We start from the raw sequence: 25410 nt of genomic DNA, 5'->3' as shown, positions 1-25410 counted from the left end.
TCAGTGAGAGACTGTGACTCAAAAGAATAATATGGAGAACAATTAAGGAAGTCACCTGGCATGTGCTGATGTGCTGGGTGGGCGTGAGAGGACTACACCCTTGACGTGTGCCACGGGCTCACTCGCTATGTTAATCCTGTGTTGACCAAGGCTGGGCACTCAGCAGGTAGGTCCTCTGTCCTGAGTGTCCCCATCACTGCCTTCTCTGATAAGCTCATCTCCACAGCTTCAAGTGCACCACCCTACTGCTTGGCAGAAGCCCATCATGACATGGGCCTCACCCTGGAATGGCAATCTCAGGGCTTCCGAGTTCAAGGCTGCAGCTTGGAAGGTGTGAGTAGTAGCCACCACAAGGAGGCGTATATCCTGAGGATCCTGCCAGGTTCCGCGGCCAGGTAAGGGTGCTGGCCTCCTGGGGCAGGGCCCTCCCCAGTCAGTCAGCTCCTAACCTCCTGGTGTAGCAGTTATTTCCTACTGTGATGAAACACTATGACCAAGGCAATGTGTAGAGTTTATTTGGGCTTAGGGTTCTAAAGGGTCAGAGTTCACGATGGCAGACTGGAGGTCACAGGCAGCAGACAGCTGGAACCACAAATAGGAGGCAGACAGAGCTCACCCAAAGCTCACCCCTAGTGTCCTATGTTCTCCAGCAAGGCCCACCTCCTGCGCCTTCCCCAACAGCATCACCAACTGCGGACCAAGTGTTCAAATACCAGAGACTTATACATGACATCTCATTCAACCCAGCATCGGTCTGTCCTCACACTCAAGCCTACACTCTGTCTGTACCAACCCAAGACCTTTCTGTACCTGCCGCAGGCCCCAGACCGTGACCGTGAATGTGGAGCTGAGTTGTGCATCTGGGGATCCCGACGCCATTCTCATCCTGCAGGGTCCTCCGTACGTGTCCTGGTCCATCAATGCCAACCACAACATGCAGTTCTGGGTGAGCCTTGCACCTCACCCTCAGCCTAAGACCTTGCACACAGCGGTCATTCCATCTCAACTTTCTACTTTTCTTTTTTGGTTTTTCAAGACAGGGTTTCTTTAGGTAGCCTTGGCTGTCCTGGAACTCTGTAGACCAGGTTAGACTCAAATTCACAGAGATTCAATTATCTCTGCCTCCCAAGAGCTGGAATTAAAGGCGTGCGCGCCCGGCCCTCCCCAACTTTTCTACCTTGTCTACTAGCTGGTTTCCTTCCACTGTTAACTTAGAGGCCACTTCCTCCAGAAAGATTTGCCTGATGGGCCAGGGAGTCCCTTAGCCTAGCCCGCTGGGTCAAGGAAGACTCCTGGAGAGCCGACTCTGAGTTGGGTTAGAGGACAAAGGGAAAAGGGGAAGGAGGGGAAGGGAAGGAGTCACCATAGCTGACAGCCCCTGCTGTCCTTTTCTGCCTTCAGACCACAGGTGAATACTCCATCAAGATCTTTCCAGAAAAGAACATCAAGGGCTTCGTGCTCCCAGACACACCCCAAGGCCTGATAGGAGAGGCCCGCAAGCTCAACGCCAGTACCATAGCCTTTGCAGAGCTCTCTCTGGCCAGTGAAGTCTCACTGAGGGCCTCTAGCTGTGGTGAGCCCCTGCCCTGTGACCCCACCCTCCCCCTGTGGCTCCCCTGGGGTCATTTGCCCTACTGTTCTTTGAGCTTGGGCCAGCGTCTCTGAGCCTCATTGGCCTCATCTGCCACGTGAGGACAATGGGTAGTTAGCCATCCAAGAACTCAGCCCACAGTGAGCACTCAGGGATCACCCACTCCACCCACCTCTGCCCCACAGGTGGTGTAACACAGACCTCACCTGCACCAGTTCTGACCACACCTCCCAAGGACAGTTGCAACCCGGAGCTACTCCTGTCCCTGATCCAGCCAAAGTGTGGCAATGACGTCATGACTCTGACACTCAGTAAAAAACATGTGCAGGTAAGTGAATCTCTGTCCCTTCTTCTTGGGGTGACGCGGACTTTTGGGGGCCTAGCCCAGGCAGTAGGGCAAGTCACATTACTCGGCAAGTCTCAGTTTTTTCATTTGTGAGATGCAGTTTGAGCCTAGCACAGAGCCATGCATGTATATTCCCAGAACCCAGGAGACTGAGACAGCAGGATGGAGAATTCCAGACCAGACTAGGCTACACAGAAGGGCCATAAAGGAAAATGGGGGTTTGCTGGGCAATGGTGGCACACGCCTGTAATCCCAGCACTCAAGAGGCAGAGGCAGGTGGTTCTCTGTGAGTTCGAGGGCCAACCTGGTCTACAAAGCAAGTTCCAGGACAGCCTCCAAAGCTACAGAGAAACCCTGCCTCAAAAAACCAAAAAAGAAAAGAAAATAGGGGTTCAAGGACATCCTCAGCTACATAGGGAATTTGATGATAGCCTAGGCTACACAAGCCCCGCTCTCAAAACACCAGTAAAATAACCCCAATATTAGGTCGTCGTTAATAGTCTCAATGCTGGCTGAGCCAAGTGGTCACAGATATTTTTACCATGTGATCTTTGCCTGATTGGTAAATACAAAAAACAATGTGTGGGGCGGGGAGATGTTCAGCGAGAAAGTGTTTGCTGTACAAGCATGGGGAGCTGGGTTTGGATTCCCGGAACCTGTATAAAAAACAGAACTTGTCGCCAGGCAGTGGTGCACACCTTTAGTCTCAGCACTCGGGAGGCAGAGGCAAGCAGATCTTTGTGAGTTCGAGGCCAGCCTGGTCTACAGATTGAGTTCCAGGAAAGGCACAAAGCTACACAAAGAAACCTTTTTCTTGAAAAAAACCAATAAACAAACAAATAAATAAAAACAGACCTCAGCACTGAGGGCAGAGAAACGAGGGTCCTAGAACTCTCTGACCAGCCAGGCTAGCCAATCAGTGAGGTCCAGGGTTAATAGGAGACCATCCCTGTCTCGCCAGGCATGGTAGCACATGATTTTAATCCCAGCACTTGGGAGGCAAAGGCAAGCAGGCCTCTGTGAATTCAAGGCTAGTCTGGTCTACATAGTGAGTTCCCGGCCAGCCAGGGCTATATAGTGAGACTCTGTTGATGGGGTAGGGGGTGATGTATCCTGTCTCAAAAACTAAGGTGGATGAATCCAATGAGATGGCACAGTGGATAAAACTTGCCGCACAACCCTAACCTGAGCTCAATCCCTGGAACCCACATAAAGGTGGAAAGAGAGGACCAATTCCACCAAGTTGGATGTCACACACTCAATAATAATAATTTAATTTAAAATATACAAGTGAAGCGCAGCAGTGGAAGATGCATGATCAAACTCTGGCCTCCACACATGTGCACCTGTGTGCAGGCACACACACAATGGACAGACTACACACACATACAGAGTATATAGACTACATGCATAAAGTTTTAATTTAATCTTAATTTAAGTGCATACTTTTTAGAATATAACAACTAGAATGGGGAATATACGCACACGTACACACACAGACTATGACTTTCACTATGTATTCCTGATTGGCCTGGAACTCACTCTGTAGACCAGGCTAGCCTCAAACTCACAGAAACCCACCTGCCTGTCTTCTGCGTGCTAGGATTCAAGTTCTGTGCCACTAGTGCTGGCATAGAATGGAGAAAAATCTTCATTTTCCCTCTGGATGACAACAGCTGCTGACATTGGGCTGTCCTTCCTTCCTTCCTTCCTTCCTTCCTTCCTTCCTTCCTTCCTTCCTCTCTCTTCCTTCCTTCTTTTTTTCTTTTCTTTTCTTTTCCTTTCTTTTTTTTTCTTTGGTATTTTTTTGTTGTTGTTTTCCGTAGACAGGGTCTCATATAGCCCAGGTTAGCCTTGAGCTCTCTACCTACCTGAGGGTGACCTTGAACTTCCGATCCTCCTGCCTGCACCTTGTCCTGTGGGTTGCTTAGAAGCCTTTTCTCTGTTTCTTGCGTGGGGTAACCATAACAGGTGGCCTCTGCACTATGATTCTGATTCTTGTACAACTTTGAACGCTGTCCTTAATGCCACAGGATCAGCTATGCTGGTGACCTGCTGTCCCGGATTCCTCCCCAGGTGCTCAGCAGTAGGCTACATCTACTTCTGCATTGTTGTGAACACGCTCAGGGTGTCCCAGTGAGTAAAGCTGTGTGCAGATAGTTTTTCGGAGAGGTTTCCAGAACACAATTAAATCTTCAGAGCGTTTTTTGTTGTTGTTGTTGTTTTCAGATTTATTTATTTATTTTATGTATGAGTGCCCTATCTGCATGTACATCTTTATGCCAGAAGAGACCATCAGATTCCACTAAAGATGGTTGTCACCACATGGTTGCTGGGAATTGAACTCAGGACCTCTGGAAGAGCAGCCAGTGCTTTTAACCCCTGAGCCTTCTCTCCAGCCCTCTTCTTCAGAGTGCTTTAGGAGAGAGCTTTGACCACTTCTCTCTACTTCCACACTGATATCAAGAACAAGGAAAGCCCTCTGCCTGTGTGGGAGGGGAATATGGGTGTTCATTTATTGTTCTAATTAAGATTCTTCCTTAGCAGCAAGCTAAGGCTCCTTGTGAATAGTAAGAACCCAACTGTTTCTGGGGCTTGGTGTGTCTCGATTTCTGTATAATTTTAAAATTTTATTTTTATTTACTTTTGAGGCATAGTCTTGTGTAGCCCAGATTGTGTAGCTGAAAGTTTTCCAGTGTCTCACCTGGCCCCGTACAGTCCAGACAAATCTCTCTCACCCGCGGTCCTGTAGACGCTTATAAAATAATCATTCAGAGGCTTAATATTATTTACAACTGCTTGGCCATTAGCTCAGGCTTATTACTGACTAGCTCTTACACTTAATTTAACCCATAATTCTTGTCTATATTTAGCCACGTGGCTTGGTACCTTTTCTCAGTTCTGCCTTGTTATCTTGCTTCCTCTGTGTCTGGCTGGCAACTCCTGACTCAGCCCTTCTTGTTCTCAGAATTCTCCTCGTCTGCTCACCCCGCCTATACTTCCTGCCTGGCTACTGGCCAATCAGTCTTTTATTAAACCAGTGTACAAGGGCATTATCCCACAGCAAGGTTGGCCCTGAGCTTGCTATGTAGCCTGTAGCTGAGGATGACCTTGAACTTGTGGTCCTCCTGACCCCACCTCCAGTGTGCTAGGATTATATGCATGTGACACTGGGCTCTGTCATTCTCCTTTTGGTTTAGTTTTCTGCCTTTTGGCTCCAGTTTTTCCCCTCCTTCACCCGCCTCCCAGCACTGGGGATAGAACCCACCTGGAGCCATGAAATGGTCTCTCAAGTCTGTGTTCTGCTGCTGAGCTGTGTCGCCAGCCCCACGACAGTGGGTTTAACATACTTTTGTTTTTGGAGTCAGCATCTGACTTGAATCTGTGTTGGTGTGGAACTCGATATGTGGGCCAGACTATCCTTGAACTCAACAGAGAGCTGCCTGCCTCTCTCTTCTAAGGATTAAGATTAAAGACCTACAGACAGGGTTGAGGTAGAGTGCTTGCCTAGCAAGTGTAAAATCCTGGGTTGGTCTTCAGATACCAAGGTTGGGGGGCAGGGATGGATAACAAAAAAGACGCCCCCCCCCTGCAAAAAAAAAAAAAAGAAAGAAACCAAGGTAATGGGCACACACAACCTTTGCTGGGTAGTAGTGGCAAATGCCCTTAATCCCAGCACTTAGGACGCAGAGGCAGTTGGATCTTTGTGATTTGAAGCCAGCCTGGTCTAAAGAGCAAGTTCCAAGACAGTTCCAAAACAGTCAAGACTATACAAAGAAACCCTGTCTCAAAAACAAAACAAAACAGCCAGGCAGTGGTGGCGCACACCTTTTATCCCAGCACTCAGGAGGCAGAGGCAGGCGGATCTCTGTGAATTTCAGTCCAGCCTGATCTACAGAGAGAGTTCCAGGACAGCCAGAACTGCTACACAGAGAAAACTTGTCTCAAAAAACAAAACAAAAGAAACAGAAAACCCCCACAACAACGATAACAAAAAGATTAAAGACATGCACCATCATACTCCACTTATTTTAATTATTTTTTTAGATTTATTTATTTATTATGTATACAGAAGAGGGCGCCAGATCTCATTACAGATGGTTGTGAGCCACCATGTGGTTGCTGGGAATTGAACTCAGGACCTCTGGAAGAGCAGTCGGTGCTCTTAACTTCTGAGCCATCTCTCCAGCCCTTTTAATATTTTTTTTTAAACAAAACTTTCAGGTATAAAATGTATATGGGTGTTTTGCCTACATGCAAGTTTGTGTACCACATATGTGCAATGCCCATGGAGGCCAGAAGAGGGCACTGGATCCCCTGGAACCAGAGTTACAGATAGTTATGAAGTGCCATGTGTGTGCCAGGCACTGAATCCAGGTTCTATATAAGAGTAGCTAGTGCTCTTAACCACTAAGCGATGTTTTCAGCTCCTTCAACTTTTGAACATTAAAAAAATTTTTGAAATTAAGATGGAGGTGGAGAGGGTTGGGGATTTAGCTCAGTGGTAGAGCGCTTGCCTAGCAAGCACAAGGCCCTCATCTCAAAAAAAAAAAAAAGAAAGAAAGAAAGAAAGAAAGAAAGAAAGAAAGAAAGAAAGAAAGAAAGAAAGAAAGAAAGAAAGAAAAAGATGGATGTGGAGAGTAGCTGGGTAGTGGTGGTGCACACCTTTAATCCCAGCACTTGGGAGGCAGAGTCAGGCGGATCTCTGTGAGTTCAAGGCCAGCCTGGTCTACATACAGATCGAGATCCAGGACAGGCACCAAAACTACACAGAGAAACCCTGTCTCAAAAAGCAAACAACAAATATGGAGCTGGAGAGAAGGCTCAGAAGTTAAAAGCATTTGTTGCTCTTTCAGAAGACCTGGGTTTGATTCCCAGCACTACATGGTGGCTCACAACCATCTGTCTGTAACTCCAGTTCCACAGGGTCTAATATCCTCTGCTGGCCTCTGAATGTATTGTATATGTGATGTATAGACATACATTCAGGCAAAACACACGCGAGCACACAAACACATCCTGGGTTTAATTCTCAGAAATGTAAAAAATAAAGAGGACCTTCTAGCTGCCCATCCTCCACAGAGTCAGTTTTTTCCTGGCCTTTCTTAAGTCTCAGAGCTTTGATAAATCATCCATTTCCCCTCAGAGACATTTAAGTAAAGATTTGTTTTACTTCTTTTTTAAATTTATTTATGTATTTTAATAAAAAATACGAGCCAGGCAGTGGTGGCACACGCCTTTAATCCTAGCACTTGGGAGGCAGAGGCAGGAGGATCTTAGTGAGTTTGAAGCCAACCTGCTCTACAAATTGTTACTTCTTTTTAAAAAAACTTATTTTTATTTTATGTGCATTGGTGTTTTCCCTGCAAGTATGTTTGTGTGAAAGTGTCAGATCTTGGAGTTACAGACAGTTGTGAGCTTCTGTGCGGCTGCTGGGAAATTGAACCCGGGTCCTTTGGAAAAGCAGCCAGTGCTGTCAACCGCTGACCCATCTCTCTAGCCCATGTTTTACTTCTTTTTAAATTATGTTTAGGGTGGGTATCTGCATGGGGGTGCATGTGTCCATGGAGGCCAGAAGGAATCATCCATCAGATCTGGAGTTACAAGTATTTGTGAGCATTCTGACCTGGGTTGGGTGCTGGGAACTGAACCTGGGTCCTCTGCAAGAACAGCCAGAGCTCTTAACCACTGAGCCATCTCTGCAGCCCCAGTGGGCAGCTCTTGGAGTGTCTGGGTAGTGAGGCCTGAGGAAGTGCACCGCCTCCTAACAATGGTGGCGCCCTTCTCCCCTGAGCCAGACTCTGCAGTGCACCATCACAGCCCTGACTTTCTGGGACCCCCGCTGCCGGGCGGAGGACAGTGATGGCCACCTCGTCTTGAGTAGCACCTACTCCAGCTGTGGCACGGAAGTGACGGCACATGTGGTCAGCAACGAGGTAAGGCCTTCCTGGGACCTGCAGTGTGCATCCCTTTCTGGGTACCTCACTGATCCTCGGGGCTGAGGGATGTTGGGGGAGCAGGGAGCAGTCAGTAGGAGCCAAAGTTTGGACCTTGCTTACCTTAGCCTTCCAGTCCCCAACACGGGTGTGGGAGGCAGAACTTCCTCTGGGGCCTCTCTGGCTCTGACCAGCTTCTTGCCTCTGTCTTTACAGGTGATCATCAGTTTCCTGTCAGGCTCGCCACCACTTCGGGTGAGATGGACAGCCCTGCCATGTTCTCCAACTGGTTAGGGATTACTGCCTGGGCTAGTAAACCCTTTCTGGCCTAGTAGGGAGCACGCCTCAGGGAACTCGGTCCTGGATCCTAACAAGCCCTGTGTTTCCAGTGTGCCTCGGTCTCCCCTCTGTACAATGGCTGTGGTGGTGCTGCTGAGGGTTATAGCTTCTTAAATCCAGGAGTGTAGCACACAGTGGCTCTGTGGCCTTGGGCAAACCATTTAACCCCCCTTGGGCTCAAAGGTCATTAACTGTAAACTGTGGCATGGGAAGAGATCTCACCCCATAGGGGTCTTAGGAGCAGCCACTGAGATGTGTGGATTTTTTTCCCCATTAGCCCAGTGAGTTCTTGATAAATATGAGTTAATATAAAAGGTGAGGATAAGGTCAGGCAATTCCTGCTGCCACCCCTTCCAAACTGTCCCCTCATACCCTCCCGTAGAAAAAGGTGCAGTGCGTCGACATGGTCAGCTTCTCCTTCCAGCTGGGCCTCTACCTCAGCCCACACTTCCTCCAAGAATCCAATACCATCGAGCTGGGCCAGCAAGGCTTCGTTCAGGTATGGGGCACCCCACTTGGCTCCTCAAGTCTGTGTGCTTTTCTTCCCAACACTGTTAGAGGAAAGATGAAGTTTCACCTCCCAGAGGACAGTGAGGGCCAGCCCAGGTGTGTGGAAGGGACAGACAGAAAGGGAATTGCAAATAGGAATGTCACACTGTCCTTCCTCTTTGCTCTATGGGGTCCTTGCTTGTCTTCTACAGAGGATGGGGACTCCTGTTCCAGCTCATTTCAAGAGAAGTCAGTGAAGGGACAAGGACTTCTGCACATGTCACATCCCCCTTACTTCTCTGTGCAGGTGAGCATGTCCCCATCGACCTCTGAGGTCACAGTCCAGCTAGATAGCTGCCATCTGGAATTGGAGCCTGAAGGGGACATGGTGGAACTCATCCAGAGCCGAGAAGCCAAGGGCAGCTGTGTGGGCTTGCTGTCCCCGAGCCCTGATGGTGACCCACGCTTCAGCTTTCTCCTCCATGTCTACATGGTGCCCAAACCAAAAGCTGGCACCCTCAGATGCAGTGTAGCCCTGCAGCCCAGCACCTTGTCCCAGGTGAGTGGGCATGGCCCAGGTCTACTTTCAAGGTGGCTTATGGGTCTGGGGTGATAGTACAGAGAGACAGCTGGCAGCCAGCAGAGCGAGAGCCAGGCATGGGGCTTGACAGCCTGGCTATCGGGAGCAGTCACTGCTACCTTAAGAATCTGCGGCATTAGAACATACATATAGCTGCAACTATCCATCCATTCATCCTCTGCATATTTAACCATCCGTCCGTCATACATCTACCAGGAGCTGGACCATTCTTCCACATACCCAACCATCCATTCACCCTTCCAACTACCCACACACCCATTCATCCACCTACCCACTCACCCACCCACCTCTCCACCCATCCATCAACCCACCCACACATTCATCCACCAATTTACCAATCCACCTACCTACCTACCCATCCCTTTACCCACCCATCTCTCCACCACCCACCTGTGCATCCCTCCCCTCCATCAGCCACCCACCCACCCTTCTATCTACTCACCCACCAACCCTATACAGTCATCATTCCCAGTACTTCCTTCCTAGCCACTCACTTCCAGCATCCCACCACCCACCCATGTGGTGATCACTAGTATGGCTGAGCTCAGTGAACTAGATTGCTTAGGGAAGACTAACAGAAAAGCTTGCCTTTCTACTTTGCTGGTATCAGCATCTTACTGTCCAGTGAGTCTCTATTCTCAGGCCCTCAGTCCTGACACACTCACAAGAACATTTCAGGTATCTGCACACAGAGTTCCAGGACTCAAAGACCTCCAGCAGCTGGGGCCACCAGAGGGCCACACCTTCCAGGCCCCGAGCCTCCAGCCTGTGAAACAGGCATCTGGGATGGCCTGGCTTGTGGCTCACGGCTTGCATGGGGTAACAGATGCAGAGCTCCTACTAAACACATGGGCATCAGAGGCCTCCATTCACAGTAGCTGCAGACTATCCGGCGCTCACACAGCACATGCCACCCTAGGACTTGTCCACAGGCTCCCAGCTAGAAAGTGGCAAACACAGGACTCAGCCAAGGCTTGGGAATGGTGGCAAGTCAGGGCTGTGGAGCCAGGGAGAAGCACATGCTGCCAGCCGAAGGCTAGACCACTTATCTATCACTCCCCTCCCTCCTCAGGAAGTCTACAAGACCGTCTCCATGCGCCTGAACATCATTAGCTCTGAGGTGTCTGGTGAGTAGGGAACAGTGGACAGTGGAGGAATAGAGCCCAGAGGCTAGTAGGAAGATGGGGCAGAGCAGCCCTTGAGAGGAGAGGAGTGTTTCTCAGGCCCAGCAGCCAGAGGAGCTCACAGTAAGATGCATCTTAATAGAGGAAGGCTGCTGAGTGCCATGGGACAGCTCTCCCGAACTCAGGCCCCTCCCATGCCTCTTCTCTGTCCCCTTAGTCACTGGTACACCTTGCTGGAGGACTCGACCTCCTGGATGGAAATTGAGGCACCTTAGGTGTGGTACAGACCTTATGTTCTTTGACACCCCAAGGGTGAAGGAAGCCCCTTCAGCCTGGCACCCTCTGGTCTCTTTTATTTGTTCCCCTGGGCCCAGGCACCAACCAAGCAAGGGAGTACCTGTTGCTGGGGCAGATGCATGCCATGTAGGCTAGGATGGCTTGTGCTCACCCCCAGCCAGGATCAAGAATCCAGGGTTCCTAAGCTCCCTGCATAGACAGGAAGCTAGAGACCAAGGCCCAGGGCCACAGAGAGGACAAGTGTGTGGCAGGAGTGAGGCCTGCAGCACCAGTTAGTCCTAAAGATGCTCTGGCCCATTTGAAGCCGCATAAGGCTCAGAGATGAGCAGGGGCTCACCTAAGGTTACATGCCATGGTACCCATTAAACCAACCATAGATATTTCTTTGCTAGCCTTCGGAGACAGAAGGGTGGCCCAAAAGGCCTGGCTGGCTGGGCCCTCAGTTCAGTACTATACTATACACGTGCTAGATGAAGTTCAGAGAACTCAGGAGTCACTGGCTGAACTAAAAACTAGCATAATCCCTATGACCCAGGCCAGCATGACAGGGCAGGGACAGGCCCGAGGCCAGAGTACAGCAGCAATACTGACTACCTACCATTGGCTCTTCTTCGGTCACACAGGCAACCCTTCTATCCTGCCGTATGTACTGGGCATCACCTTTGGTGCCTTCCTCATTGGGGCCCTGCTCACAGCTGCACTCTGGTATATATATTCTCATACACGTGAGTATCCCAAGCCCCCAACCCACCCTACAGTGAGCACCCGGAGCCCCTCCACACCCTGGGGCATGCTCAGCAAAGCCTCTGGGTAAGTGGGGAGCCCTGGCTGGGGCTCTGACCTCCACCCCTGCCCACGCCCCTCAGGTGCCCCCAGCAAGCGGGAGCCCGTGGTGGCGGTGGCTGCCCCGGCCTCCTCCGAGAGCAGCAGTACCAACCACAGCATCGGGAGCACCCAGAGCACCCCCTGCTCCACCAGCAGCATGGCATAGTGCCCAACCTGGAGCCTTGGGGCCCACCCAGCCAGCCCTTGCCCCACAGCAGAGACCAAGCAGCCCTAAGCTGGGAACCACTGGCCATGTCCACTCAGCAGAGGATGGAGCATGCCCCCTGCACCTATCCCTCACACCTCCCTCGCAGAGGCTTGTTGCCAGTGGAGACTCCAGCCTGGAACACCCTGGGGTCTCCTCACCCCACTTGACAGAACCGTCCAACCCAGGGGCTCTGGAATCTGGCTGCCCAGAACTATAGAGACACAGCACTGCCCTGTACACCCACATTGCGGAAGAGGCTGAAGTAACTGCCTTCAAGCTGGATCCTGTGCTGGCCACCTGGGCAGGGTGGGAAGTGAGAACTCCGGACATGCCAACCCAGCTCAGAGCCGCCTGCATCTGCCCTAGTGGCCTCCTCACCTGAACTGGCACAACTTTGGGGGAAAACAGAAGCTGAGGGTGCTCAGCTCAGGGAGGGCATCTCACAAGATGGCAAGAACAGTAGGGTGGGGGAGCCCAGCCCTCCCAGAAATGCCACAGAGACCTCCTCCTAGCCCATCCACTGGGCAGGAAGGGTCAGGCTGTCGGCCCTGGGCCAAGCCCTGTATATTTGCCAATAAATTAGACATGAAACCAGTGCCCCTTTGGGTTGTACTTGGAAAAGGGGAAGGGCCATTATGACACACAACAGGCGGCACACCCCTTGGGCTGGCCTGGAAGCAGATGGCCAGAGCACATGTTCAAAGGAAGCCAGTCCCCTCTGCTGCTCAGTCATTTGGTGGCCCAACCCTAAGCCCTGTCTGCAGTCTCTGGGGTTTGGGACACAGCTCCCCCCCAAAGCTGAGTTCTAATCCTGAACATGTCTCTTTTCCCCAATGGGCCTGTGAACAGCTCCACAGCTCCTGGAAACCAGCCACTCTCCCTCATCTGTAGATGGGCATACAGACTGAATACATGCAGGGTGAGGAGGTTTCAAAGCAGTGTCTTGGTGTGGTGGACTAACATCAGTCCAGTCTTTTTGTGACACAGGCCACCTTATGCTCTGAGGAGAGCATGCCAGAAGATGCTCCTAGGCCATACAGCCAGGGCTGTCTTTACCTCTGGAGCTCCTAGACTCCAATAGCTCCAACCCCAAACCTCTAAAAGTCTGATGAGGGAGCTAGGAGGTAGAGGTTAAGAGTCAATCAAAAGTTTGTTGTTTATTTACAAAAAAATAAAAAATGGAAGGGTTTAAAGGCTTCAATCAGTTCTAGTGACTCACAGTCCCAAATGCCCAGCAAAGACCCTCTCTTCCCAGAAGGCACCAGGAGGGAAGTCTCTGGCCTAGCCTCAGGCAGGTCTATAGGCTGGTCAGGCAGCTTGCACATAAGCTGGGCCTGAGCCAGGAGGCAGCAGGGTAGGCAGGGAGCTGGTTTGGACTGAAAGACTACTACAATGGTAGGGACTCTGGGTAGCCCCCTGTTGTCTATGCCAGAGGAAGGAGAGGCCACAGTGCAGCGCTTCTCGCATCCCCACACTCTACCAAGAGCCCAGGACCCTGAGCCAGTCTCAAAAAGAATCTGCAAGCAGAAATCAAAAGGCACTGAGTATCAGTTTGTGGAGAAGCAGGCAGGTGTGGAAGTTCCCGGCTCTGATCCCGCAGTCATGGCTACTGCGACAGGGACGGTTCCAGCAGCTTTAGGACTCCACCCACTAGGTGCAGGCTCCCTGTAACCAGTACATGGATGGCAGCAGCCTCACGGAGAATGCTTGCCCCACTGCTGGCTGTGGGGTGGCTGAGGAGGCTCCTTGGAGGGCTCGGGGGTTGAAAGATGGGATCCCGGCCTTGGCTGATCCACTGTAAGGCGTGGGAGATGCAGCTAAAAACTAGGGAGTTGGTGCTAGCAGAGTGAGGTGGGTGTAGTAGCAGTAGGGAGCCCGGCCCGCTAGGCTCTGCACTGGGGCTACTCCAGAGGTCAGGGCTGGCTTGTCTCTCGGCCAGGCAGCTCCAGTGTTGCTGGTGTTGGAGGCAGCGGAGCAGCACCTGGTCCAGAGTCACTGTGAAGTTCTGCTGGTCTATGGGATCCAGGACAAGGCATGTCAGTGGAGGGGAGAGGGAAAGGGGCTGGCCCACAGAGAACACTTGCTTAGCACCTGGCTCTTTCTAAACATCACTTCACCAGACTCTGCTGGCTGCCTACACGGTGGACTGTGACCAGTACAAAGTGCTCGCTACCATGAGAACCAGAGCCTGGTAGTCCAACCCCACAGCTCCATGCTCATCTTTACTAAGCGTCCAGCTGGGGTCCCTCACCAGGTGGGCCTAAGTATTTCCCAGGAAGCTGGTTAAAAATACAGATCTCACCGGGCAGTGGTGGTGCACACCTTTAATCCCAGCACTCAGGAGGCAGAGGCAGGTGGATCTTTGTGAGTTCGAGGCCAGCCTGGTCTACAGAGTGAGATGCAGGAAAGGTGCAAAACTATACAGAGAAACCCTGTCTCAAAAAACAAACAAACAAAAAAAAACAAAAACAAAAAAAACCCAGAACTCAGAGCTCTCCAAACACGGTCCAATGTGAGGCCTGGACATCTATCTGCATGCTTCACACTCCTTTAAAGCTTTTTGGATACAATTGCAGGACAGTACAAAAAGCATTTTAGGAGCCAGTGAGATGGCTTAGTGTGAAGACTTGCCGCCAAGCCTGGCAACCCACGTCTAATCCCGCTAGCCCATGACCCACATGGTGGAAGGAGAGAGCAGACTCTCCCAAGCTGTCCTCTGACCTCCACTCATTGTCCCAACCCCAACTAAATAAGTCAATAAGTGTAATTAAAAATAACTTTTTAATGCATTTTACGATGCAACCAGGTCCTTGCATTCCTCCATCCGTGCCCAGACCTGCATCCTCACCAGGCAGTAGCAACTGCCCATCTTCATGCAACGCACACTGGTATTTTCCATTCTCTTGTATTCGGTAACTTCTGGTTGAGATCCACTAAGGTGACTGCACTAACCATCAGTGGGTTCAACCTGACCTTCAAAAAATGCTAGACCTGATCATTCCTTTACCGTGTTGCAGCTACATGCCACCAATTTTAAAATGTACTAAATGGTGTTTCTATAATAAAATCTATACCCTGGGGCTGAGATGATTCAGTTGTTAAAAACCCTTGCTGTTTTTGCAGCAAACCTGGGTCCGGTTCCCAGTACCCACATGATGGCTCCCAACCATTTGTAACTCCAGTCCCAGGGGATCTAATGACCTCTTCTGGCTTCCACAGGAGCCAGGCACTCAGACACATACTCGCAGGCACTCTGACATACACATACAATAAAAATGAATCTTTTTAGAAATGCTATCTTCTAGCATGGTTTGGAAGTTCCCATTTCTCACTGAGCAGTCTACCTTGGGCCCTCGGCATCAGCCACACCATCTGTCCCCTCTCACCTGCGTTTTCTGTGGATGACACCTCTGTCAGGTTGGGACAGAAGACAGCGTAGTCAAACTGGCAGGGCTGGGAGGCCAAGGGGAGACACAGTGTCAGTGCTCTGAAAGGATGTCCCTCACCACCACCTGACTTCCAAACAGCCCTCCAGGCCCACATCTCCGGAGATGCTGCCCATCCCTCAACTAGTGACACTGTAGTGACCTTCAGCACCTCTGCTCCCCCGCCATTTGCTTCAGTGTACTCCTCCTTGTAGCTTACAGAGTCTATTGTCCTAAGTACTGGCATACGTGTACTGTACTGGAGATTTGGGTGGTACCTACTTAAGGTAGCTTAGCTAGAGAACAGGCCCCAACCCCAGGCTGGGCTAGTTTCTGTCTATGAACCACTTCAGCTACCTGCTCTGAAATAGGAAATGATCCTAGGAGCCATTTTGGCCCTAACAGCTTAGAACAGACTCAGTTTCCCCAAGCAAACATGCCACAGACAGCCAGGTATGGTGGCATACACCTTTAATCCCAGCACTCGGGAGACAGAGGCAGGTGGCTCTCTATGAGTTCAAGGCCAGCCTGGGCTACAGAGGACAGCCAGAACTACACAGAGAAACCCTTGTCTTGAAAAACCCAACCAACCAACCAACCAACCAACCAACCAACCAAACAACAACAACAAAAACCCCCGACACCACAGGGAACGGCTCCATTTCACAGCTGAGAACACCCCGGCCGGCAGCGCCCACGTGGCCGCCCACCCCCCGGAGGTCCCTCACCTGCAGCAGCTTCAGCAGAGCAGCAGAGTCCCTGTCACCGGTGGAGTTAAAGAGCAGGACATGTACTCCAGGCCCACTGTGCCAGCAGGAGAAAAGGTGGGCATGCCTCCTGCCGCCCTCCCAGCCAGCCCACCCTCAGGCCTGGCATCAGGCCCCCTGGAGCTGGAGTTACAGATGGTTGGGAGCCACCATGTGGATGGATACAGGGAACTGAACCTGGGTTCTCTGCAAGAGCAGCAAGGGCTCTTAACAACAGAACCATCTCTCCAGCCCCAGGGTATAGGTTTTATTATAGAAAGACCATTTAGCACATTTTAAAATGTGTGCCATGTAGCCAAAGCACTGTAAAAGAATTATCAGTATGGCATTTGTTTGTTTGTTTGTTTGTTTTTCGAGACAGGGTTTCTCTGTGTAGCTTTTACGCCTTTTCCTAGAACTCACTTGGTAGCCCAGGCTGGCCTCAAACTCACAGAGATCCGCCTGCCTCTGCCTCCCGAGTGCTGGGATTAAAGGCGTGTGCCCCCACCACCCAGCAGTATGGCATTTTTTAAAGGGCAGGTTACAACCAATGATGGCTACTAAAGTCGGCCCCAATGGGGTCATTACCCAGGACCTGGAACCCCATCCCCCGAATGCCCAGTCCTGAGAGCTCACCCATTGGGGCGTCTACTGCGCTGTAAGGACTGGCAATACCAGCGCACGCAGGCTTGCACACTGCTGGTGGTATGTGCGCCATCCAGGTACCAGGTGAGAGGTCCTCGCCGCAGCACCTGTGTCCGACCAGGCCACTCCGTGTCCCGAAGCCCTGACAATGGCAAGTGAGACAGGACTCTGGGATCCACAAGGCCTGCAGCCTTCTGGCCCTGCAGGTGGATCCACCAAGAGCCTATCACTAATGTTAGCCCCCGGGTTCCCAGAACGGGCTGCCTTGCTATGGAATCTTCCAGGCAACCCTGAGAAGGGGCTGCTCTCTCACAATCATACATGATTCCCATGTGACAGCCACCAGAGTTCTGAACTCATACACAAGTGGGGGCTAGGGTTAGAGTGTGACCTAAGATCCGCTCCAGGGCTGTCCCTGACAGAGACCCTGGCACACTGGAACTATTCTAAAGGGGTTTAACAGTGTGAGCACCTACTGTAGGCTGAAGGCAGTTTTAGAGAGCGGGAGGAGAGGCGGCCTCACAGCCTAAGGACAGACAGAAGCTACTGGAGTCTTCCTGGCTCTAGGCTCAGCATCTGAGTGAGGTCACATCATGCATGGACCATCAAAACAGCTCTTGGCAGTGGGTGCTATCATTATCTCATTTGGCAGATAGGAAAACTGAGGCTCCAAAGATTTGTGAAGTCTAGGGCCGAGAGGAATGTTCACCCTCAGGAATGATCTAGAATTGCCCCAACCCCCAAAACAGAAAACCAAAAGATGAATCTCAAAGGTCACAAAAATGCAGCAGGGGGCTAAAGACATCTTAGGGGAACAAGATGTGTGGTGGTCTTGGCTGGGCAGGAAGCTCCAACTTACCATGTCTCATGTGAGAGGTGGGATGGAACACAGGTGCCAATGGCAGCTGCCACCGTGTGCCTGGCCTGGACACCTTCAGCTCCTGGATGTCTGTGGGGCGCAAGTCTGTGTTCAGACCCCTCCAAGGCAGGCTCCATGCACTGCCCACCTGCCTGCCCACACTGGCCCACCTACCCTGGTGGTCCTGCTGCTCCAGCCAACTGTGGGCCAGCTGCAAGGCTAAGGCTGCATTGGACCGCTGGTGCTCTCCCTCCAGGCCCAGGGTCAGCGGCAGCCCACCCTCTTCCAGGGCTTCTAAGGGTGGACACAGGTACAGAGGACACTGTGGGCAAGGAGAGCAGCAACTGGTCAGTAGACTCGCCACGACTGACACTGTGTCACAAACACTGTGAGCACCCCAACCATCGGGCCTACCAAGACCTGCTCCCAGAACCACAAGTGTTCTGGAGCATAAACAGCACCCCTCCAACACACACACACACACACACACACACACACACACACACACACACACACACACTGCACATGAGAACCCAAAGCCGAACAGGAGACAGTGTTCCTCAGGTCAGCACGCACCTCCACCCTGCCACCAGACCACCCACCCACTCACTGAGGTCTGCTGGGCTCGATCCCTCAGCACGGCCAGGGGACCTTCTGGCTGTAGCACAGTAAAGGCAGGAACGCCAGGCTGCAAACAGGCCAGGAGAAGTAAGTAACAAGGGCTGCTCGGGTCCTCCATCTGCGCCCAGTTGCCCCACAGACCCGTGCCTGGGTCTAACTTCAACTGAGGCCATAGAGGGGTTCAAGTCACATGGGGAGAGCAGTGGAAAGCCAGGCTGCAAAGATGGCTAGGACTTGGTCCTGAGTCAGAACACTAATGGTTCTGCCCGGCCCTTTTCTCCTGTGTGTTAAGGGACAGACCCTGGGCTCCCATGAGCCTCTCCTGCCATGTTACCTTAAAGATGCCCCCTTTCTGCCAGGCTATTTTCTCCACTGTGTCTCCTAGCAGGTTGGTGTGGTCAATACCAAGAGAGGACACACCACACACGACTGGCTTTCTGAAAGAGACAAGAAGGTCCTGATCCCCTAATACTGAGCCACCAGGCACAGGCTTCTGGTTGGCCACTCATCTCCCAGAGCTGCCTCTCACCTGATGATGTTGGTGCAGTCATAAGCCCCGCCAATGCCCACTTCTACCACAGCCAGGTCCACCTGCAGAAGACCAGACAGTGTGGCGGGAGAAATACTCGGACACCACATGGGGGCAGGAAGCTCCCTCCACTATATTCCCATCCCCAAGTACTGAGATACAGGGTCTAAGAAAGATGCACACACCTTCTCTTGGAGGAAGACATGGAAGGCCATGAGTGTGAGGAATCGGAAGTAAGCAGGCATGGAAATGTGGCTGTCATCCTGCACACAGGAACAAGTCAGAGGCCATAGTCCCACAGTCTCTAGGGAGATGGGCTGCCCCAGCCCTCCATAGTCCCACAGTCCCCACAGACCCCGCTCTGGGGAGATGGGCCCGTCCCAGCCCTCCAGCCCCAGCACCTTGAACTCCTCCAGCTGGTGATAGAGGCGCCAGAAGTGCTTGGTAAAAAGTTCCGGACTGATGGGCTTCCCATTGATGCGAATCCGTTCACGCACCTGCACCAGGTGGGGAGAGCTGCCGAGAGACCTGGGGTCATCGGGACTCCTGCCCCGGCCTCAGGGCCTTCCTCGCCCTAGTCAGACTTCTTTCCGAACACGCAACTGTGTCCCTCCCTGTTCGAGAGGCTCCGTGAAGTCAAGAGCTCCTAACCTCCCGGCCCTGCAGAGGCCCAGCATCTCAGAACTACTCCAGTCTCTAGCCCCAGACTTCCGCACCGCCCTTCCTCTCTGCCAGCGAGTTCATCCCACTTACTGCGCCACTCTCAACTAAGACACACCACTCCAGAAAGGAGGGAGCTGGCCTTGTTCCCAGAATGGTCTAGATCTTCTCTGGGCCCCCAAAGCCCATGCTTCCCATCACACAGATCAGTGACTCTGCTAACATGTGCCTACAACATCTACCTGCCTTTCAGTCTCCAAGTAATAAATCCAGAGGGAGGAACCATCAGAGCCATTCCCCTGCTCCATCCACATGCTGGGCTAGAAGGCCTCATGAGCCCAAGTCAGTGGCTAGAGGTTTTATAAATTATTACTTATTACTGGGGCCAGAGGTAAGGGCACTTGGTGCCAAGCTTGATATCTGAGCTCCATGCCAAGAACTCACATGGCAAAGGAGAGACTACTCCTAAAAGTTGCCCTCCGACCTCTACTCATGCTCCATGAGGCATATGCACACATACAAGCACATAAACAGTAAGAAAATGAATAAAGGTAATACAGCTGGGTGGTGGTGGTGCATGCCTTTAATCCCAGTACTTGGGAGGCAGAGGCAGGTGGATCACTGTGAGTTTGAGGCCAGCCTGGGCTACAGAATGAGATCCAGGACAGGCACCAAAACTACACAGAGAAACCCTGTCTTGAAAACAAACAAACAGGACTGGGGATTTGCTCAGTGGTAGAGTTCTCAGCTCCAAAAAAAAAAGGTAATACAAAAAGTAATTTTAAAAAAAGTATTATTCATTTTATTTAGCTCTTTTTTTTTTCTTTTGTAAGGTAGGGTCTCATCTATGCAAGGCTGGTGGTCCCCAACTAGCGGAGGATGACCCTAAATTCCTGATCCTCCTGCCTCTATCTCCCAAGTGACGCATTTCACAGGCATGTGCCACCACACTCAGTTCCAAAAGACTACTCTAGAAGACAGAAAGTTGCCTTATATAGTCATAAATTGCTTCCCAACCTTTGGCCAGTGACAGACATATACTGTTCTTTATGATTATATCACCTATCGATGCAGTAGCCACTTAATGTTAGTGCGCCATGATCACAAGTCTCCTAAAGACACATTTCTCCAGGCTTGATAGGTGACAAGTGTGTGCTGGTGACTCCTCAGAGACCCTCTCACACCAAGTCATCTCTATGTCTTTCTTTCTTTCTTTTTTGACTCAGGGTTTCTCTGTGTAGCCCTGGCTGTCCTGGAACTTGTTCTGTAGACCAGGCTGGCCTCGAACTCTGAGATCCACCTGCCTCTGCTGGGATTAAAGGCAAGAGCCACCACACCCAGCCAGCTTCTGTTTCTTTATTGTTAACAAACACCAGTTTAGGGGAAGCATGTGGACCTGAAATGGCTGTAGCCCACTGGTCTCAGCTGCTTCTGGAGGTGGCCTGACGGAGCTGACAGAGTAGAAGGAAGCAAAAGCTGCATATGCTCTTCCCTCAAGGAATAACCCCAAGGAGCACAATTCCTCTGAAATGTCATTCACTTAAGGAGACAGGCTAAGGACATCAAGCATAGGACACAGGTTCTACCTCCGGAGCTGGATGTCTGTATGCCACCACAAGGGGGCGCTGCCTCCAGAGGAAAACTGCAGCTAAGGCTGGCAGAACTCTACTGCCCTCCTGTGGAGATTTAACAAGGGCCATAAACAGCCTTTATCTGTGTTCCTTACTGCCAAGACATCTTAACTGATAAACATTTTTGTACTCTTCACAGGTTGTATCTGGAGAGCCTGGGAGAGGGCTCAGTCAGTAAAGTGCTTGCTATGAAGATCTGAGTCAGATCCCAGCATTCCCACACTCCCCCCAAAAAAGCTGATATAGCCTCACTGCTGGGGAGGCAGAGACTAGAGGATTCTTGGGACTCCTACAGCTGATTCCAGGAGCTCCAGGCTCAGGTTCAGTGAGAGTCCCAGCCTCAAAACACACACACACACACACACACACACACACACACACACACACACACACACACAAAATAGTATGCTTATGCACCCATACATACACATAAATCATATTGGAAGTTGGGTAAATAGTGGTGCACGCCTTTAATCTCAGCACTCAAGAGACAGGCAGTGGGTCTCTGTGAGTTTGAGGCCAGCCTAATAATCTATATAGAGAGTTCCAAGACAGCCAGCCAAAGCTACACAGGGAGACCCCCCAAGCCCCGCCCTGCCTCAAAACAAAAATTAAAAAATAAAAAAACAAGCTGGGTGTGGTGGCTCACACCTGTAAATCCAGCAGGACTGAGGTAGGAAGAACCTCAGGAGCTCTAGGCCAGCCTGGGGCACAGAGTGAGTTCCTGGCTAGCCAGGGCTAGAGTAACACCCTGCCTCAAGAAACCAAAATAGGGACTGGTGTGATAGTTTAGCAGTTAAAAGCACTGCTGCTCTTGCAGAAGACCTGGGTTCGATTCCCCAGTACCCACATGTGGCTCAGAACCCTCTGTACCTCCAGTTCTACCAGGCACACATGTGAAGCCCACACCCGCAGGCAAACCACCTATACACATGAAATAAAAATGCCAATTAAAAAATTTAAAAAGTAGCCCGGCGGTGGTGGTACACGTCTTTAATCCCAGCACTCGGGAGGCAGAGGCAGGCGGATCTCTGTGAGTTCGAGGCCAGCCTGGTCTACAGATCGAGATCCAGGACAGGCTCCAAAATTACACAGAGAAACACTGTCTCAAAAAAACCGAAAAAGAAAAAATTACATTTGGAATTTAAATTAATAAAAGACATCTGACTCTTCCAGCCAGGTACTTAGGTCATCCCTTAAGATACCGTCACTGTCCTTCCATTTCCTTTACTTATGAAAACTGATGGCTGCTATTACCAATATGGGCAATGTGGATTTAATGTTTGCTAAATGGATAAATACTGGCAGAGATACATACAGGCTGGCCTTGGCTCTGGTACCACAGCCCTCCACAGAGCTAAGAGGCAGATTCCATTCCCCCTCCATGAGACACATCCCCCCACAGAGTACAATACCTAAAGAAGCCGGTCTTCAGGCCGTAATTCCGCAGGATGCGTTCAGTGAAGGCACAGGTAGAGCCCTAGAAAGCATTGGGTTGGGTGAAGTGATGGTTAATACTGATTGGAAACTCGGCAGCACCTACAGTCACCTAGGAGACATGTTTCTGGGCAGGAGGAGCTTCTAGACAGGGTTGCCAGAGGCAAGCTGAACACCAGCATCCATTACTTCTGAGGATGCAACTCGATCTCATGCCATGATGGACCATATCCCCAAGGACTTACAGTCAAATAAACTTCTTCCCTTACATGTTGGACAGTCTTATGTCACCTTCACATAAGCTAGTCATCTGGGAGGGGACCTCAATTGAGAAAACACCTTCGTAAGATCAGGCTGCAGGCAAACCTATGGGGCATTTTCTTAATTAGGGATTGATGTGAGAGGGCCCAGCCCATGGAGGGTAGTGCCACCTCTGCGCTGGCAGTCCTGGATGCTCTAAGAAAGCATGCTGAAAAGAACAATCAGACTGCAACCCACAGAACCAGGGAGGCTATATAGCAGGGGGGACCCTAAGGTGACTGGCTTATAATAAGTTTTGGTTTTACTCAATTACTGAGCAAGCCTCAATGAAACATTTTACTGTTAAGCTGAGATATACTGTATCAAGCTGATAATAGAAAAATTAATAATTAATTAAAAAAAAAAAAGAAAGAAAGAAAGAAAGCAGGCTGAGCAAGCCATGAAGAACAAGCCAGTGAGCAGCCCCCTCCATGGCCTCTGCCTCAGCTCCTGCCTCCAGGTTCCTGCCCTGCTTGAGTTCCTGCCTCCCTTTGATGATGAACTATTATTATATGGAAATGTGAGTGAAATCAACCCTTCCCTCCCGGGTTGCTTCGGGTCACGGTGTCTCATCACAGCAATAGTAGCCCTAACAAGACACCCTACGTTGCTATTTGGTAACAGCACGTGGAAAAGCAGCTAATAAATGTGGACAGGCCCCAGCCCACATGGACTTGGGTTACTTTTCTTACCTTCCCTTTGGTCCCAGTGACATGGATAATGTTTAGCCGGTTTAGGTCCTCCACCTACAACAGACAGAAAGGTCCCTGCCTCAGCCACAGGGCTCCCAAGCAGATGGGGTAGAGGTGTTTCACAGGATCTACTGCCTTACCTGCAGCCCACTCCGTGCCAGGTACACCTCCATGGCTTCCAGCTGCGCCTGAGGGTCACTCCGTTGACGCTTTACCTGCTCCAGGTAGCTGGCATTGGTCTGCAGGGTGTTGAGCATGCGCACAGCATCCTGGCAACCATAGTCCTAGTTCAGTGAGGGTCCTTAAGGACAGAGGTGCTCAGCCCACCAGTGACAAAGCCAGGGCAATAGGCCTGTTATGCCAGCCCTGCTGCCTTGGTCTACACTTACTTGGTGAGAAGAAAACCCTGGCATATTTCCAGTTCTGGCAAACATGGGAGCCCCGCCCCGGGAGTGCCAGGTAAAGCTGGCAAGATTAACGGGCCTTCATTTCCTGAGCTGCGTTCCCAAGCCTCTATGCCCTCCCTCAGCCTTGACCCTCATACCCCCTGGGCCTTTGTCCTTATTCATTCTACCACTACACTGGGCACCCATTGGGCTGGGCAAGGTCCACAGGCATCTAGGGACTTGGAATTCTGGAATTCCTTAAGACTCTGGAGTTCCACATTCTAACCCCAAGACAAGCCGATTTTGAAGAGGAGGAACAGAGGGAAAAAAGATGTGCCCAGGCCAGCCAGCCAGAACCCAGAGGTGGGCAAGGCTTCAGGAGAGAAGGTACAGCTCAGGAGGGAGCGGATGGGAGTGGGGCCAGAAAATAACTGGAGAGGACTAAAAGAGAGGTATTTGAGGATTTAAATCCCGTCGTGTGTATGTTTCAACTACATCTACATTCTGAGAAGTCCGTGCTCAGGCAGTTCCCCTCAGGCATCAGACCCACATCACCTGCCCCTTTCGCCTCAAGGTTTGGCTAGAAGCCTCACTGCCTTCACACCGGTGCCACCTGCCTGGCTGACATCCAGTTCTGGTCACCGACCACTGGACCCTGGCACAGCAATCTACACACATTTTCTGTTTTCCAGAGTCTCTTTATCGCCGCTTCTCCTGCCTGTCCGCCAGCCAATTCTGAACACCTGGATTCCCAGTCTTCGAGTCCTGGAGACCCCAGCCCCTCCCGGGTATATCCACTCTGGACTCCAGACTCCTCCCTTCCCCCTCATCCCGCACTGCCAGTGCAGACTCTGCAACTTCTGAAACTCAATTCAGACGCTGGGCGTCCTGGTGTAGTCACCAGCGCCCCTTCCCTCTGCAACGCACACCCTAGGAATTCCCAGATCCGGCCACCTGACTGCAACTTTCTGGTTCCCTGTCACCTCCCCTGGACTCCGGGATGTCACCGCCTCCCTAACCCCGCAACTTCAGGATCCGTTGTCCCCAGCAGCTGGCGGAGCGCGGACTGAGCTCCGGTCTAGCCCACCACGTGTCAGTGCGCGACCATTTGTCCCACCGCGGGTCCGAACCTGATACTCCATGCCGGGCTCCTGCGGCGCGGGCCACGCGCTCAACCACCGCCGCGCCGCGCCCTCGGCCGTTGCACCACGCGCGGAAACAGCTGCCAGGGACAGAGCCGAGCGCAGGTGGCTCCGCGCCCACGACATAGTCCTGATGCCACTGCCAGCTAGGCCTGGGCGGGTGCCGCCCCGCCTCGCCCCGCCCCACCCCGCCCTGACGCGCCTCTGAGATCCACCAATCAGAGTCTCTCAAGACCCCCGGACCAATGAGAATCGGCTCCCTATCGCGGCCATCTTTGTGAGGGGCAGATCGCGGGCCACTGCGCGGCTTTCGCCATGCTTCTGAGGGCGCACTGCAGGGAAGGGTGGGTGGCGCGGGGTGGGGTGTGTACAAGGGGGCCTTAAAGGGACTGCGCACCTCCAAAGTTCTGAGCTGCAGGTCTTAAGGACTTTGCCACATATCCCAAAATAGCCACCCCGAGCCAGCGGCCCTCAGTTCCATGCCAGCTAGGATAGAATTACAGAGCTGGCCGACGCCGGTGGTCATTAATTCCCAGCACCGAAATGTCCGGGCTCAGGCACAGTGGGGATGTGGCCTTTGC

General features: G+C 51.6%; 2 protein-coding genes across 2 annotated transcripts in view; one reads left to right on the top strand and one right to left on the bottom strand.

The window, feature by feature from the left end:
- Eng (endoglin) overlaps positions 1-12353 on the top strand; it is a 36578-nt gene extending 24225 nt beyond the window's left edge. Inside the window, exons 5-15 of the mRNA XM_036184621.1 lie at positions 227-395; positions 820-946; positions 1402-1573; positions 1777-1919; positions 7736-7873; positions 8090-8128; positions 8595-8711; positions 9009-9260; positions 10375-10429; positions 11347-11448; positions 11590-12353. Of these exons, the coding sequence (XP_036040514.1) occupies positions 227-395; positions 820-946; positions 1402-1573; positions 1777-1919; positions 7736-7873; positions 8090-8128; positions 8595-8711; positions 9009-9260; positions 10375-10429; positions 11347-11448; positions 11590-11714 (1439 nt within the window). The 3' untranslated portion in view covers positions 11715-12353. The remainder of the gene's footprint in view (positions 1-226; positions 396-819; positions 947-1401; positions 1574-1776; positions 1920-7735; positions 7874-8089; positions 8129-8594; positions 8712-9008; positions 9261-10374; positions 10430-11346; positions 11449-11589) is intronic.
- A 134-nt stretch (positions 12354-12487) lies between these two features.
- Fpgs (folylpolyglutamate synthase) lies at positions 12488-25001 on the bottom strand. Its single transcript, XM_036184622.1, has 15 exons — positions 24818-25001; positions 23442-23570; positions 23302-23355; positions 22288-22352; positions 18983-19097; positions 18767-18844; positions 18582-18643; positions 18387-18489; positions 18042-18119; positions 17606-17753; positions 17432-17521; positions 16564-16714; positions 15910-15985; positions 15143-15209; positions 12488-13769 (listed from the first exon to the last, which is right to left on the bottom strand). Exons 1-15 carry the CDS (start codon positions 24953-24955, stop codon positions 13363-13365), a joined length of 1761 nt encoding a protein of 586 aa, XP_036040515.1. The 5' UTR covers positions 24956-25001; the 3' UTR covers positions 12488-13362.
- Between the last annotated feature and the right edge of the window lie 409 nt (positions 25002-25410).

The sequence above is a fragment of the Onychomys torridus genome, chromosome 4 (assembly GCF_903995425.1).
Source record: "Onychomys torridus chromosome 4, mOncTor1.1, whole genome shotgun sequence".
Taxonomy (NCBI): domain Eukaryota; kingdom Metazoa; phylum Chordata; class Mammalia; order Rodentia; family Cricetidae; genus Onychomys; species Onychomys torridus.
Note: the sequence above shows the minus strand (reverse complement) of the source record. Positions and strands in the feature narration are given on the sequence as shown.